The sequence below is a fragment of the Notechis scutatus genome, chromosome 1, assembly GCF_049901735.1.
Source record: "Notechis scutatus isolate UNSWTSFEM ecotype Mainland chromosome 1, rNotScu1.2, whole genome shotgun sequence".
NCBI classification, from domain to species: domain Eukaryota; kingdom Metazoa; phylum Chordata; class Lepidosauria; order Squamata; family Elapidae; genus Notechis; species Notechis scutatus.
The window spans coordinates 63,110,701-63,128,086 of NC_142009.1; the positions used below are offsets into that span (position 1 = coordinate 63,110,701).

Genomic DNA, 17,386 nt, shown 5'->3' on the forward strand with positions numbered 1-17,386 from the left:
TTCTAACTGCTTGTATCTGTGGGTCTTGCAATATATTGGTTTGATTATTGTGTGCTTTTCTGGATCAAGCAGAGATAAAAATGAGCTTCTCATTTCTTTTTAAAATGAGTATATTGAATATAGAGAAAGAGGCAGAAATACTTCATTGAATCCTCTTTATTGGGAAACGTTGCTTTATACTTTGAATTTCTGATAGGTCGTTTAAATGTTTCTGTGGAGATTGATTTTGTTATGACTGGAGACTTCACAGGTTTACACAACATTGTATTATACTCCACACATTCCCAATGAATGAATGAATTCTTTATTGGCCAAGTGTGATTAGACACACAAGGAATTTGTCTTGGTGCATATTCCCAATGAATGAATGAATTCTTTATTGGCCAAGTGTGATTAGGCACACAAGGAATTTGTCTTGGTGCATATGCTCTCAGTGTACATAAAAAGAAAAGATACATTCGTCAAGAATCATAAGATACATTTAATATAGTCATAGGGTACAAATAAGCAATCAAATCATACTACGAAACAGTCAATACAGTCAATTCCCAATGCAAGATTTCTACTCTGGCTGTATACTGTTCACTTTGCCCTCCAAATTCTAATGAGCTGATAACCAGATCTTAATGTACTCTGCCTTTGTACCTTCTCATAGGTTAAAATGGGATACAATCTTTGTCTCCCGCTACAATTTTTGCACACACTGGAGATTTTGTGCAGCTTCAGCTTGGTGGTTCCTTGAGTATATCAAGCTGCAGAGCAAAGTTGTTGCCAAGCTTGGGACCAAACTGAGAGCAGAGCATCGAGCTGCACTGCCAGACTAAGCTCTAAGTTGGGATCTTATTGTGGCTGTTGGTCCTATGAAGCTGGATGTCAGTTATCGCTTGGTGTTGCTGAAGTTGCCCAGATGTTGCTTCCCAGTTCCTTATCCCATTGCCATCCTTCCTTCTGTTGTCCCTCTGACCCATATAATCTGTAGGTTACCTTTCCTTTTTCTGTGCTGAAGGTATAGGTGGGGCAAGATGGAAGTAACCTTGTTGATTAGGGACGTCAGTCTATTCTTGAAAAAGCTGAGGTATAATTAAACCAGCCAGCTGTGTATGCTGTTATGCCTGTCAGAAGACCTGGATGTGGCCAGTTAGCTGGCTGAGATACAGTTAATGAATGCCTGTGAATGGGCTTTTGCCAGTTAGTTCACCAGCAAAGCTCCTTCATTTGGCTTTCTGGAAAAGCCAGGACATAATAATACTGACATCTTTTTCTCCTGAGGGGTATGAGGAGGGGGGGAGAAATTAGCACAATTCAGCTTTGGGAAGGTCAGGAGTGGGCTACTTTAGTACTGCTCTTTCCAATGCAGAGGAGCACTTTCAGCCATGCTACTTTTTTCCTCACAATTCCCTTTGGAACCATCTTTCTGCTGCAGAGATGTTTTCTTCCCATTAATACTTGGAAGTCATTTAAAATGGCTTCTGCCCTTCAGCTGCCTAGAATTTCAAATTTTGCAGCACTTCATTTCCTCTAAGTGTAATAAAACTTGATTATGTTACATAAACCATAGAGTTAAAGGGAAATAATCCAAAGCTAGAACTTCCCTGACATATATTTTTCCTTTTCAAAAATATTTTATTTGTATAAAAATTCCCCTGACATTCCCCCCAAATTAACCTTCCTATACCTTAAAGCCCACTAGGCATAATTTTGCCTTCTAAATCAGCAGAAAACAATTTTCCTTTCCTCCATATAAGGTGTCTAGAGATTGCTTATTGAGGTTCCTATTCACCTAAATAAACAAGCCCAATTACTCCTTTTCTATTTAGGCATAATTTTTTTACCATGTCTATTACCTTCCCCTGAACCTGTGCCAATTTATTTACAATATATCTGTCCTAAAGTGCCCCAAACTGAACAAATGCTTCATTAAGTTTGTGCTACTTTTAAAGAAGAAAAGCAATAAAAGTAAATTAATTGGTCCTCAGTAATTTTAGAGATTTAAAGTCCTGTCAGTCCAAGCAGAAGCTATTCTGTTCGTAGTTATTCCCTGGCTTTTTATTGTACCAGTAGCATCTTGTCACCTCAGAGTCACTTTCTGGTGTCATTTCTTATATTAGGGCAAGGAAACAGCTGCTGGCACTGTGGGCTTCCTCTCCACAAAGTATTGACATTAAAGGATGTGACAGGATGAAATTGCCCATTATCATTCAGATCTCAGAATAGATGATGGCTTTTGGCAGTAGCAAACATTGAGAGGTAGCTGCACCATGATGAAATATTCTGTGGGATTGGACTAAAGGCTTTATTCTTATCTCCGCTTTCCTGATTGTGGGAAAGTTACAGAATTAGTCTTCCTCAACAATTTTATTCAGGGACATTTGGTGATACTGAAAACAGTCACAGCCATCACAAGTAATTTAATCCTCCTATGACACCCACTTTAGAAGGCATATGGATTACAAAATTGGGGTTCATTCTAATTCTCAAATTACTTTTCATCTTAAGATTTATATATATATATATTAGACACTTAGTAATTCTAGAATTGTCTGAATTTGTCTGCTTTGTTTCTTGAGCTTCACTTCTAAGAGCCCTGCTTTTGCTTTTCCAATATAACTTTATCCTGCACTCTGCCCCTAATTCACTCTGTAATCTAGTTGGGCACCATTTTCACTCTGGCTCTTGTTTTATTCTCTAGGGACAAACTTTATTGTGCTTACTGCCTTTCCTAACTATACTAGAGAGCTTATTTGGAACTGGCAAACAAATAGCTAGTGTATATTTATTTCCAACTACACCAGTGCTGCTATGTTTTCTGTGTTATAATGTGTTTTCTGTATTGTAATGGAACTGTTGCTAGAGATACTATTTTCAGATGTTTGTTTTGTTCTCATACTTTAAACTATGGATTAATTTTCTGATAACAATATAAAGATTTATTCCTTCTTTTTTTGAAATTGAATTTTTTTACTTAGCTACAAGTTTTATAAAAATGAAGCAAAATTAAAATATGTGTAGCATCTCACTAACATGCACAAAAATTACAAGTTTAATTTTACATGTTGTAAAAGCAGCCAAGAGTTTAAAAATGAGAGAACAGGACCATTTTTTTTCTTTAAGAGAATTTCATTGTCCCATTTCCATGGCTTTGTAAAAACTCTTTTAAGGAGATGAACAAACTAGAGTTTAATTGTTACATATAGCACATACTTTAACAATTCACAAGTCAATTATGTCACTTCCAAATCAGAGAAGGAATCATAAGACTTATTTTAAAAAAAAAATGTGTGCAGGAAAATTAACATAGCAAAATGCAGGCATGTTCAGAGGAACACTTATGATGTTCATATGACCATCTTCCAGAAAACTGAAGTAATATAAGTAGGTTGTCATCTCGTCTGCCATTATAGAAGCTAACTAGATCTTTGTGGGCCCAGAAACCTTTATTTTTTTAATAAGTATCTGTCTTTCCCATTTCCTTGCAGAGAATCACTGGAAAAAGAAAAAAACATGCTAGAAACCAAGGCCGAAATTTATGGTAAGACATGTATGCAGTAAGTTTTCATATTATGGTGTTCTTCAGATAGCATGGATGTCACCCACCAGAATTCCTAGCCAAGAATTACTGGAGGATACCAAGTCATTAAGGTAATTTCTTCTGAAACTTAAAAAAATCATTCAAAGTTGCCTGAGATAGAAACAGAGGTTTTTTAATAGTAGTAGTATAAATGTGTTTTGAACAGTTTACAAATTCCTTGATCCATTAGAAACCTCACACTTTGTGACAGTGGTCATATATCTGACTGGCTACACTTCTGTGTAGCTAATTTTTCAAAAAAGAACGGCAAGTAAATAAAAACTACAATCCAGAAAGGTGCAGAAGAGACCATTAAAATGGTTTTTTTTACACATTTGGAAGGTTCAAGAGGTCCCTCCATTTAATTCGTAGGTGCAGAGGCAGATAAGGAGGTTTGTCAGCATATATAGCACAAGTCAGTGAAGAAGTGAGAGAAGACAGTTTGTGGTTTCTGCCTGTTCTCGCAGAAAACAACTGTTTTAAGTTACTGTAACTGAAATACCTACGTAACCTCTGATATTCACTGGCCATGCTGTGTGTCCCAACATTAAGAGTAGATTCTTGATTTAGGAAAGGCCTGTCAAACTGGCGGCCCGCAGGCAAGATGCGTCTTGCGCAGGCCACGCCCACCCTGGCTCTGCAAGGGCAAAAAAAGTCACAATATGTCACGTGACACGATCAAGTTTGATACTGTGATCTAGAACCTTTTCTACAGCATTGCTCCACCTATGAGACTCCCTTGCCAAGAAATTCAAGCTCATTTTAATTTAGGCAGAGTGTAAGTCTGTTTTATTTACAATGAGCCATTATAAGTGTTAAAAGTCAGGAGCATCAATGTTGTTTAAAAATGGCTTTATTACATTTTAAATTTGATTGTCTTTCTATCCAGAGCAATGTACAAAACTAATAATTTAAATAAATATAAATAAAATGCATATCTCCTAATTTAGAAAATTGACTTCTCAGGACTACTAAGATTGAGACGTGAAGCGATTTCTTTCTCATTTGGATTTATTTAAAGAGAAAACACTATGTTTTGTGTCCCAGTAGCAGAATTGAAGATCATCTGTTCTTATTTGTATACTAGTGAGTCTCTATGGACTTTCAAAGGCTTACAAGAATACACACACAATTTATAATCACAAAAAACAAGATACAAAATCTGTCCCAGTATTCCAACAAATAATCACCATTTGTTTGAAAATCCTCAGTAATATCACTTAAAATTACTTATTAAAATATCTCCATATAGACCGTTTTGACTGTGCTTTTAAATATAATCAGAAAGAATGCCATCAGTGTCTCTATGGATAGAGTGTTTAATAGGAATGGAATACTGATAAACACCATGCTCTTGCCCTCCCCACATCTCATGGGGAGGAGAGAGGGCCCTCAATATCCCAGCTCAAGACAAATATATCTGAAGGCCCTGCAGGTGCTAAGCCAGAAAGATCCGCAGGGTTTAAAACCAATACTTTGAAGCACATTGGAGCCATTGCAGTGCCCACAAACCTCAATGCTTCTGTATGCAGCACCGAAGGCTGTCATCCAGCAGCATGTGGGACTTGCATTTTGCATTAATTACAGCTTCCAGGTGGCCTTCAAAAGCAGCTCCAGGCAGCATTAAACTGTAGAGGTGATAATAGCCTCCAGATATTGCCTGCCTGTGCCTCATGCTCCAGAAAGAACTGGCACACCAGCTATAGCAGAGAAAAGGCCCCTTATCTCCACCTATATACCTAACAAAGTGCTACATGAACAAATGGGCCAAGCACTTTCCAATACTTCTTAAAGCTGTCTGAACAGGTATAAACCCTCCTACTATAGATTTGAAAATGACCAAGCTACTGAAATTAAATGGTACTTAGATACTTGGATTTTAAGTATTATGATATTTGAAACAGGTGCTTTTTATCTGTCTCGTTTATTTGGTTCTTCCTTTTTTTTTTTACACTGCTCCAGGGCAGACTTAAAATGCATTTCTGAGTAGTTGTGCAGGACAAATTTAATTTGACACTTCAATATCTGAAATAATATGTGCCACCAGATGTACGTGACCTCTTCTGTAGTGAAGTGATTTTAGTTCCATATCAGAAATAAGTACATGTGCTCTAAAAATACAACTGAAGAGAATTGTTGATTTTAATAAAGCTTTCTACAAGTTAAGGACATTAACCTATCTTGAGAAAGACTATCTTCAGAAGCTAAATTATGTTCACTGCAAAGAAATCCTGCATTAGGTCTTCTTTATACTAAAGAGAGTACAAAATAGTCTTATCATATCTTGGCACTCCTTTTGTTCAACGAAAGGAAAAATGGTTGTTTAGTGATATCTGGTTTGTACAGGATACACTTCTGTCACCTTTGATTTGTCCAGCATAAAGAACTATAAATAGAAGCAGTGATGAGTCTTCCCAATTCTGGATGCCCTGTGGTGACAGGATGCCCTGTGGCGCTTACGTTAGGTTCTGCATAAAACATTAAAAAGCATAACTAGAATAGTCTTCTGATAAAATAAGGGCACGACTCTTCAAAAATTGTGTTCATGTTTTCATTTGTGGAGACTCCGGATAGAAAAGAAGTCATTAGGGTAAATCTTTTTGGTTGAAGAGGAGCTATCTTTTACAGGTTGTGGATCCCCAGATGGGTAAATGTAATTTAGTGCATTCCTCATCATTGGCCCGCTGTATGGCATTGCTTGAGAGCTCTACTTCAGTTGCATTCAGGAGGGCTGTAGGTTCCCAGCACCTGGCTAAACTAAAACTTTAGTTTGTATCAAGACTGTATCTTAAAATCTCCTGCCCCAGAAAGGAGCACAATATCTTAGGATCAAAAGGTGATTGGAGACAGAGTTGAGTAATTGGCTGCGACAGCAGCAAGCAGTACAAAGATAAAGTCAATACAGCCTAATTGGGAAGAAACTGAAAAGTCTCAGAACTCCTGCAAAGGAATTCACAGTCAGTAGTTGCTGTGAAGAATCAAAATATCTCCCTTCTTCCAAAGTGTTTCTCTGTAGCAGGAAATTATCAAAGAACAGCATTGGAGTCCAGAATTCAGTTCAAAGGCATTCGCGGGGAAGAGCGCTGACACAAGGCGTCATCATGCCAGGAATTGGTTTTTCTTTTTTTTTGCATTTCAGAAGGGCACAGACTAGTTAACATTGCCTACAGCTGGAAAGAATACTCGAAAGGTTCAGCCATTTTTTAACTTGTGTTCGTGTATACACACACGAGCACACAGACTGTATTGGTCAGATGTTTATCATGGTAAATCAGCAAATTTAATTGTAAAATGCATTGCTAATTGAGCAACAGCTGCATTTTCCCAGTGACCCAAGTATTGAAAATTAGGCAAAGAAAAATGAGTGTGTTTAAAAAAATAAAAAAAGATCAGAAGCAGCAAATTAGTTTCCAGACCTATTGTTTTGTTTTGTTGTTTTGCTCCTCCATAGATGCAGCTCTGGGCTAGTACCTTTGACAGAGTAAATACTGCCTTAATTCTTGCTATTCTTTGCTGTATGGAAAGGTCCTAATGGATAATTGTGTTTTCCTACAATCTCTCCTTGGCTATTTAGGTTGCACTGCCACCTGCTGGAATATTGAAAATTTCACTATATTTTTCACGTTCTGTATTTGAAAATCTTTTTCAATACATAAGATTACATTTTATAATCTGAAAATAGCATCCATATTTGTAAATGTCTGTAGTCTCCATGAAAATTCATTAGTGATTAAAAATCTGAATTACAAAATATGGGGCATTTTGTCTGCCTCATCTTGTGTATGATTTTAGACAACTACATGGTAATGGTCGTTAGCAATTATTTTCTAGGGCCCAATTAACTTTACATTCAAGATTTTCTAAATAACAGTAGTTGAACTGTACTTTTTAAAATCTTTTTTACTATTGTTCCACATATTCATGGTTCTAAATTCATTTACAGTACAATTTTGTGATCTTTGTTTTTTATCATGCCCATATTAAATAAAAGCTTCCTTGGATTTCTGTAAATTTCCAAAATAAATATTTAATCTTTCCTATGCTTTCCTTTGCTTTCTTTGCACTGCTTGTTTTATAGGTAACTTTGTCTCTTTTTGCTCATCTGTGGAACTGACTACTTAGGAAGGCAAATAGCCCTGGTCCATGCTGAAGCTACCCAATTAATAGTAAATATATACTGTATGAAGGCTTTTTAAAAAAACACACAAAGAAAATTAATAACCTCCTTGCTGCAATATCACCTAGGTATGGTTCGGGATTGGGTTTTTCCCCCCTAACAATTAATTTGCAGTATTTTCATGCCCACAATCAATACTACATTGTGAAAGAGTCAGCATTCAAAAGCTTTGGAGAACAAGGAGAAAGCATCCCAGAATAAATCTGGAGCTGCCATTCAGCCAAGGGCTAGAGACCTTTTGCCCATGTTTTAATGCACTGAGCTCCTCTCACTAAAGCTACCTCCCTTAAGGAGCTGGCAAATACAAAGGGACATCTGCCTGAGCTGTTATATTAACACCCAAGACTTCCCATTAAAATCATACTCCTCTGGCAGTCCCAGGTTGAACCGCACTGACCTCTTCTGCCAGTGCAGTCAGTAACAATGATTCTGTTGTCAAATAAGCCATCCCCAAACTCTGACCTCTCCCAGAAATTACAAAAGCACTGAAATGGGCTCTGAATGGGCTTGATTGCTATATAACAGCAGAAAATAGATATATGAAAACGATATAGTGCAGAAGTAGAATAGCCTTTGACTTCATTTTAAAGTAGCTTTTTTATTACATTTGTATGTCACCCTTCCTCTGAGGAACTCTGAATATACAGAATGGAATCTAGCACCATTACTATAAAGTGGGATTTCTTTTACCCCTGTGGCAAGCCCTCATAACCGAGATTATATAGATCAGCCTGCACAATTCAATCAACCACCTCCCTACAATAATTCCTTTTGAAGTAACTTTTTTCTTCCTACTCAAGATATTTTGTGGCATATAAGTAGGTAAAATGCTGATGTAGGAATGAGGTCAAAAATCATGTTTAATTGTTAAGTCTTTAGGTGTTTCGTGCCATTCTATTGGTAACCCTAAAACGCTTTGCTCAAAGGTTTAAATGCTTTAAATTTGAGGGGGGGTGGGCACCTTAATCATTTGTTATTCTACTCCTATCCCCTAAGTTGCTGCCCTAAAAAATACATTTTAACCGTTTGAAATTTCAACCCTGTGAATATGTAAAGACATATTCTGTGTAAATCAGAGTAATCCTACCATCAATCGTCTTTTTTAAATCATGTAATGGCTTAAATTAAAATACATTTTATTTTATTTTTAAAAAACTCTGTTCTCTACTTAATCTTAAAAGCATTAAGCAGAAGCCACAAGCTAAATGTATTGTCAGTATTCCAGCTTTAATTATATAAAGATACTCTGAACATCTTGAGATTTCCTTTCATGAAATACAGTTGATTAACCTTGTTCATCTTTTGAGAGCAGTATGTAAGATACCAGTCAGACACACAGTATATAATAAACTAAAAGCTCACAATATTTAGAATAAGACTCTAGGTTTCATGCTGAGCCCTATTCATGTTGTTATAAGTCAAGTGCCATGGAAAATTTACCCATGTGCAGAATACATGACAGAAAAAGAAAACTATAATAGGAAATTATAATATGGAGAAAGAATAGAACATTAATGATACTCCAAAGACAAGTGAAACTTGTTACTTAAGAAATGTTTAAATGGCCTTTGTTCTCCAAGTTCTACAACTGCAGCGGATGCGGTAACTTTCTCTCTCCCCCCAAAATCATGCCTCTTTTATTGTCCTGCTATATGGAGCTTAACACCTAAAATCCTAATGTTATCCAGTTTAGTAATACTGCAAAAGGCTTAAGACAGAGAACCTTAATATTTGAAACAAATTACATTTTATTTTGAGAAGTCTGTAATATCTTTACAATGTGCTACTTTTTTTCCCCCCCCAGAGAAAGAACTCAAAATGCTTCGTCATGAGAATCGGAAGACTGTAGCGCTTTCAGCAGCCATCATACTCTTAGTGTTTGTTATTTACACCTGCTGGACCATGTAACATTTAGGTGCTGAAATCTAATTACTATAGACCGTGATGATTCTACCTCCCTTCCCAAATTTGTGCCAAGGGTAAGATCAGCTTTCCATACCAACATGCTCTGCAACTTGGACCATCTTAGGATAGTCCTCACAAAGAACTTCAATAGAAAATTAACCAAGGACAAAGGGCGGGCTGAGTTGGACCTTCCAGCTGATGGCTAGGGAACGGGATTATGGGGGGCAGGTTAGTTGCACCCTGATTGTAGAATAGCCTTCAGAGACTGAGCTGGGGCTACTGTATTTTTTTTAATGGCAGGCAATATATCTTTATAGAGGCTTCTATGTCTTTCATTAAGTCTTTAGTCATGTTAAAAATGTTTTTAATTCACATCGTTTTGTAAGCCAGCTGACTACTAATTGTATTTTGTGAGCCAGTTGAGTACTTTTATCAAACTGTATTAATTTTTTAAGGGAAGAAGTTACTATATAACTTTGCCTATACCATCAATCCAAGTGATTATTAGTATTTGCATTTTGAACTGAAATAAAATGCAGAAATTTAACAATATATGTGCTTCCCTTTTCCAAAAAAAAAACCCCTTTTTTCCTTTCCATTCTCCCCGGTCAGGTCTCCCATCAATTCTTTATCAGGAATGCTTTGTAATTTTCCTTCCTTTCTTGACTTTTAAGTTTTTCACCATGCTACAGTTAATTGACTTGACATTTTCCTGACTGCAACTATGCCTCAAGTTCAGTACCTATTAGCAGTACCTATTAGCACCTCAGTTGTTCAAGGAAGAAGGCATTCTAATGCTGTCAAGCTGCTTTGTTTTGCTTTGGAAATACACTCCTTTTAGTTTCTGCTTCAAAAATGCGCTCAAACCTCGCTCCTTTTGTTTTCTGCTTTGGCAATATAACCATGGCTCCCTCCTTTTGTGTCTGTGATTCAGTTACATCTCTCTATCCAAGAAACATATATAAATCACCTTTGAACTTTGCTGTTTTCAGTAAGAAAACAAATTCTGTTCTTACTTCCTTGCAAATAAATTGCCTATGTGTGTGTTTAAATCCTTTTTCTTTAACATAATTTAAATGTTAGGACTGCACATTTTAGAAATGACTTGAAAAAAGTGCTTCAGACTTGACATGATCTGAGCCCTTCTCTGTATATTAAAGCAGCCTATTTTTCAATCTTCTGTTTAAACCTTAAAAAGATACCACAGCTTTAAAGAGTCATCAATTCATCAAAGTTAACTATCACTCTTCAAGCAGCCTCCCTAACAATGTAATCAAGCATTTTGAAGATAAAATCCAAAAGGTTTACTTAAATATCAAAAGAGTTGCACAAAGCAAAATAACTATTTCAGAAAGTCTGTCCATGCTTGAAGTGCTAAAAAAGCTGCCCTACTCTTCAATTATTCTGCATGCAGGCCCAAGTGGCTGTGCATAAACAGACCTTCAGATAACTTTTAAGGAGTCATGTGAGGCTTCCGAAGGACGTGGTAATTCAAAGCTTTGAGGAGAGCTGCTTTGCTCGTAGTGCAGTGGGCATTTATTTCAAATCTCTGTATATTCCAACTGTATACTCCGATTGTCCACAAAAATAAAAATAAAAATGTTCTAATTTTGTAAGAAAACAGTCCCCTTTGGGACAATTCACGAATATGTCTCTTTTCTGCAATCACTCTACAAATTATAGATAGGAAAACTATGTTGATGTATTTATATATTGCAAATAGAAAATGGCCTATTTTCTATAGTCTTCTATCAACTGCATTTCCTAAAATTTGACTACTACAGATTGAAATACTCTAGTGATGTTACACAGAAGCTGCCTTATTTTCTGATGTGGTTTTGGTTCTATAAGGGAAACACATATTTTTTGCCCCAAATTTAAGCTTTTAAAACAGTTTTTCTGTTTCCTAATGTTATCCCCAGATCTACCCTATGAAGCAGGTTGGGCTAAAACAGTGGCAGACGTAAAGTCACTCAGTGAGCTCCAGAGTCAAGTGGTGCCAAAACCTGTTCTTCCTCAGCCCAGGATGTATCACAGAGCTGGAATGTTTAAGCCAAAAAGAAAACACATTTCTAAATTATAAGGATTGTATTGGCAATGCAAAGAACGGACAAGAAATCATCACAACTGATACATGAGTTCAGAGAATACACACTGTAAACATTTCTTTCAGCAAGACATTTTTACCTCCTTCCCCTCACCTAAACCTTTCACAGACCAGTAAGAGAACAAACAAGAACAAGTTGAATTATCCACTGATCAAATCTTTCTAATTTTCTCTTTGTATTCTGGACATTTGGGCTCTGAATCAACATGAAGTCATTTTTCAGGACTGGTATAAATTTTGTTTTAAGGTTTCTAGGCACACACTCTTGTAAGATTTTTAAATCCCTTAAATAGTTTTCCTAGGAGAAGGCCACAAACCAGGGCCTCTAGTTACAGCCAAAGTGAATAAAGTGAAGGCAGATAATCTGTGTACCACTGAGACTCCATATACAAACTAATCTACCAATCACTCTTTAATAACAAACTAAAATCAATCTTGCAATGAAATCTTCCTTCTGAAATATTATAACTTGCAAAAAGCTTAACTAGAAATATAACCTGAAAAATTGATAACATGTTGTATTTAAAACAAAATGACTCTTTGACCTACTAGTTGCATCATGATAGTTAGGGAAAAAGTGACAAAGTCATCAAATTATTTTAAAACCAACACTGAACTGTAGATGTCAGAGATTATTTAATCGTTGTCATTTCCTATTGCAAATAAACACTCAATTTGCTGTTTTACCCTCTAGTCTGCTGAGGCAAACAATTGTATGGGAAGGCAATTTGTTTTGAAACATGGCCCATTCTTCCCAAAAGAATCTTAAAAGCTAAATCTTTGTTTTGGAATTCTCAAAAAGATTTAGCAAATCTCAGAACTGAATCTCCAATATTAAGTGCTTTTGTATACTTCAGCCTTTGAGAGAAATCGGGAGTTTTAAATTTCCATTCTTCCTGATATTTTTTTCAATACAGGAATCTAGAAATAAGATGGCATGAGATGGTGGAAATTTAACTACCTAACTGCTATTGCTAAAGTGCAGTATTAACCTATACTATTCTTGAAGTGTCTCTGAAAGCTAGAACTATTTATTTTAGCTAAGATTAAGATTTACTGGCAGTGTGCAAACATTCTGAATTCAAAATATTGTGAGTTCAAAACTGGTTTCAAACATTCTAAAAGTGTTCTGTAACATCCCATTATAAGCATAAAACTATTTCAAACTTGAAGCAAAATTCGTTTTGAGACTTGAACAGTTCTAGTAAGAACAACCATTCTAAACAGAACAATTCTTTCAATTTCAAAACATCTTGAATTCACATATTTTGTCCATCTCTACAGTGTGTAGAATTTAAAATGTCTCCTGTGCTAGTCAACTTTAATGGAGAAAATCTATGGAGAAACTTTCCCACATCAAATCCATTTTTGATCATTTTCTTTAGGAGCTGAGACTTGGCTGATGCCTTCACTTACAGGACAGTCACGTTTCTTTTAAGACACAACCCAGGCACTGCTCACTCAATTACAAAGTCAATATCTTCCTGCCAATGTGTGCAACGGTTCAGTTTTAAGTTTCTGAAGGCCAAAAGATGCTCTCTTTAGAAGTATGCAGCTTTTTCAGTGGATCTAATTTATATAGTTCCTCTAAAGCCAATTCTCTACATTGCAAATCTACTTTCTGAAGGGAAAGTACTGGGTATAGAATTCAGAGAGGAAAATACTTGGACTGCCATATTTGAAGGTGGAGAGTGAGAAAAAGCGTAATATATTTACTTGCATAGAAGCATGAAAATCCAACTTCGATGAGAATCACGAGTTATGTTGACAGCAAGTATACCTAAATTACTAATTCAAAAACTCTACCTTGTCTGTTGCCTTCCTGCTTAGACCTGAACTCTCAAAAATCTCTAGGCTGCATCTACAAGCCAAATTACAAAAACCAAGTATGCTTCCCAGTGGATTCACAGAGAAAGGAACAAGAAAGATTACTATATTCATTTTTCTGTTCTCCTTTAAATAGTTTTGTCAAAAGTTGTCTGGCCTTCCATTTTACAAAATGCCACGTGTTCAGTGCATCCTCTTCTTTTGTTGCCTACTAGTAGAGCTCAGATGTCCGGGGGAGGGAAGCCCTAGAAGATCCAGTGATGATCCATTCAGAAGAACGTGCACTGCTTAAGTCTTAATGTGGCCAGGAAGCAGGTCCTTATATACTGCATGGTTTCCAATCCAAAGCTTTCTTCTATTTCTCTTGGACTGAGTCCTTATCATCCAAACGAACCACTCTGAAAAGTGTTTTTCTCCATAGCTCCCTGCTGACTATTCCATACCTGGGTCATTCCCCAAACCCTAAAATGTGATGAGACAGTAATCACAGGGTGAAATGTTGTCTGATGAAGGATAGAACAGTTTCTTTCGATAGTTTCTCTGAATCTTCTTTTTTCTGAGAGTCGTGCATTTTACCATCATCCCATTTCCAGAAGAGGCGACAAAAGTAACAAATGCTGCATGCAAAAGAGACAAAACAGTGTAAATATTTGGCCCAACTGATGAAGAAATAAATGAAGGCATTTATTTCATTGGTAGATTTATAGACATCCTTTCCAGCATGATAGGGTAGTATATGGTCATTCAATTTATCCTAGCAACAACTATAAGCAACGGGTTGGGCTGAAAGATAATGAATGGCATGCAAGTCACCACTGGAACCTTCATAACTATGGGTCTCCTTGATCCTAATCTAACAAAATACCATTGACACTAATTGCAGGTCTAAAGACCCCCAATCATGAACATTTCTAATTTATCAAAAGTATCGGGGCAAATGCATGTCCCTGAGCCAAGTAATCATGGACTGTATTAGTTTAAATCAGCATAATTATTTAATGATTATTATGAGAGTTGACTCACTTATAGAATTATTGTTTTCATAAGCACAGCAACACCTATCACAATAAGCAAATGATAATATGTTAAATATCGTGTAGCAGGGGACCTGAAATATAAAAATGCTCATCTGAAACCCGATGTTCTGATCCAAAAGAATTTAACATTTATATCACACTGAGGCTCTTTTTATAGGCTTTTGACATGGTGTACAATTATTTTCAAAAAGAAAGAAATTATATATGCTTAATGGTATCTAGCCATATTAATAAAGGAGAATATTTGTACCTCAGGGTTGACATGAGGAGTCTTTGGTGCTGAGCTTGTTTTCTTGCAGACGTTTCATTACCCAATCTAGGTAACATCACCAATGCTAATGACTGCTGATGTTACCTAGTTAGGGTAATGAAACACATGCAAGAAACTCATCCAAGAACTCATCTAGCCATTTTTAAATCTGAGAAAGTATCAAAAGCGTAGAAATTCTGTGTATAACTTCACAAATTAGATTATTTCTCATTCTGACATTTGGTTAGTTTACTAAAATTATATTATTAAGACCAAGACAATCCCTAAACTTAATCAACTTGTTCCTAAGCAGCTATAATGGATTAATGATAGTAAAGGAAAAAGAAAGAAGGTTGGAAAAACAGAATTATAGATTATTCGTATTATTTTTATTCTTTCTTTAAAAAACCTGAATACAAGCAAATATACGGCAGAGAATAGTCTCTGAAATAAAGGAAACAGAAATTTATCTCCAAGGAATTTATGAAACCCTCACCTCTTCAGCTTTTATGGACACAGCAACCAACTCTAAAAACCAGGGGCAGGGAAATGAACCAATCAGAAGTATGACTAGGAACTATGTTAGGTTGCATTACCTATACCATGGCCTTTCCAGCATCTCCATTCTAGATACCCTGAATGACCCCAGTAAGGGAAAAGATTAGGTAATTAAAATCCTAATCAATATATGTTTATATGTTTTTATACATTTCCAGATCCATTCTTTTGGTGGGTCAGCATGTCAAGAGTGAAACTTTGGCAGTTATGTGCCTCTTCATTTCAACTTGCCATTAGAATGGGGGAGAGGTGTTGTTTTAGAATGGGTTAGTTGGAGAAGTGAAACCTCTATAATTCTACTGAAGACAGTGAGAGCCTTAAACCTTTTCAAGGACATCATGACGGGTGGAGTTGAAGTAGACTATTCCCATAACAAAATGAACTTGTTTACATGGATTACGTGAGAACTTGGGGGTTTGGATGGGGAAATTATCATCTAATTCTATGAACTGGTGTCTGGGAACTTCAGAGTTAGTTTTGCTTCGACATGACTATGCGGTGTATTCAATAAACAGTAAGACTCCAGAAACGGAATAAACATGGGGTTTTATTTGGATTCTTGAGCTGGATGTTGACACTTACCTCCTATGGTTTCACACAACTAGACTGACTTAATTAATTTATTTGGGGGCGTTATCTTTCTATTTCCCTATGAAAGTCCATAGTTAGCAAGGAAGGGAGAGGAAATCTGCCAACAACTGCAAAGTGGGAATGTCTATTTTATTTATTTATTTCGTCAAGCAATTATAAGATAACAGGTATAAGGTATAAGTATAAACATAGTTATGAATACATGAAATGGATACATATAAGAAAAATAAAACAAAAAAATAAAAGAAACAATTAAGATGGATTTGCAGACTCAGAGCACTAGAAAGTCAGTATCTGATCAAAGATGGAGATTTTTTTGTCTTTACTCCAGTGCCTGAATTAAATGCCTAACATCACCTAGATCAAATATTCTGCAGAATCAGGACTGCTACTGCAGACACCCAAACGTAGACATAGAAGATAAAATCCCAGAAACTGTTTTATTTGTATATCAAGATTCAACATAGATGGATGGGATGACAGCCCAAACATAGAAATTGAGAATGTTCAAACATCTGGCAAGGGAAATGAAGTAAACTCCCAAGAATATATAAAATGGTTCAAACAGAAAGATTTGGCAAAACAAATGCAGTAGGAACTATAGCAATTTTCTAGATAAAAGAAACTGTAAATGCAGAACATTTTATACATATTTAAAAACTTAAAAACAAAAAGTTGTGTGCTCATGTAGGCACACCTGTCCCTTATTTTAAATCATCTTGTTGAATAAGTACTCCAGAGCTGAGATTCTCTTCTTGATTTGAGACTGCGGACAAATTGATAAAAACCAAGCATGAAATATATTTCTTCATAGCAAGAAATGTAACAGCCAGGTCCAACAATTACTAGCATTTAATATTCACAGTCTATTTAGTTACAGTATTTAAGAGATTGATTACTGGACTTGAAACATTGTGTCAAGAACATATATCAGTGTCTAATTATAAACACACTAAAGCTCACATGGTAATGAAATGCATCCGTTACTAAAATCACACTTAGAATAAATATAAAAATACCAGGACTGAAGAAGCTTCCTTCTCCCAGTGAAATACTGTCAGGAAAAGTATTCGGTGTGATGATAAAAGAAAAAAGAAAGTTTGTACACAACATTATTTACTGTGCTTAGAGAGCACAGAAAAGAAGCTCAAAGGATTCACAATATCTGTCAAAACTCATCACTGAAAGAGAAAAACTAGAAACAAATTGGGGAGATCACAAATGTTGGCAGTCTTGGATGTGAGAACTGTATTTCACCTTCATTAAAAAGAGAAACTAAAGTAAGAATGAAATGTTCTCCATCCATCCAGTTATCCCTTTAAATGGTTTTTTTCCCCCAATATTCTTTTAATTTAAAAAATGGGAA

The 17,386-nt window shown here is 36.0% G+C and overlaps 2 protein-coding genes across 4 annotated transcripts in view; one reads left to right on the top strand and one right to left on the bottom strand.

The window, feature by feature from the left end:
• CCDC167 (coiled-coil domain containing 167) overlaps positions 1–17,386 on the top strand; it is a 42,362-nt gene that overhangs the window by 15,224 nt on the left and 9,752 nt on the right. The window contains exons 3-4 of one of the 3 annotated variants that reach the window (XM_026681347.2): positions 3,477–3,529; positions 9,550–11,271. In XM_026681347.2, coding sequence (XP_026537132.1) covers positions 3,477–3,529; positions 9,550–9,653 — 157 coding nt within the window. In that variant the 3' untranslated portion in view covers positions 9,654–11,271. Of the gene's footprint in view, positions 1–3,476; positions 3,530–9,549; positions 11,272–11,572; positions 15,968–17,386 lie in introns of those variants that run through there. The other 2 variants (XM_087965614.1, XM_087965609.1) reach the window with 2 other exon arrangements.
• The window catches only part of CMTR1 (cap methyltransferase 1), a 40,804-nt gene continuing 35,137 nt past the window's right edge, over positions 11,720–17,386 (bottom strand). Inside the window, exon 24 of the mRNA XM_026681328.2 lies at positions 11,720–14,201. Coding sequence (XP_026537113.1) covers positions 14,069–14,201 — 133 coding nt within the window. The 3' untranslated portion in view covers positions 11,720–14,068. The remainder of the gene's footprint in view (positions 14,202–17,386) is intronic.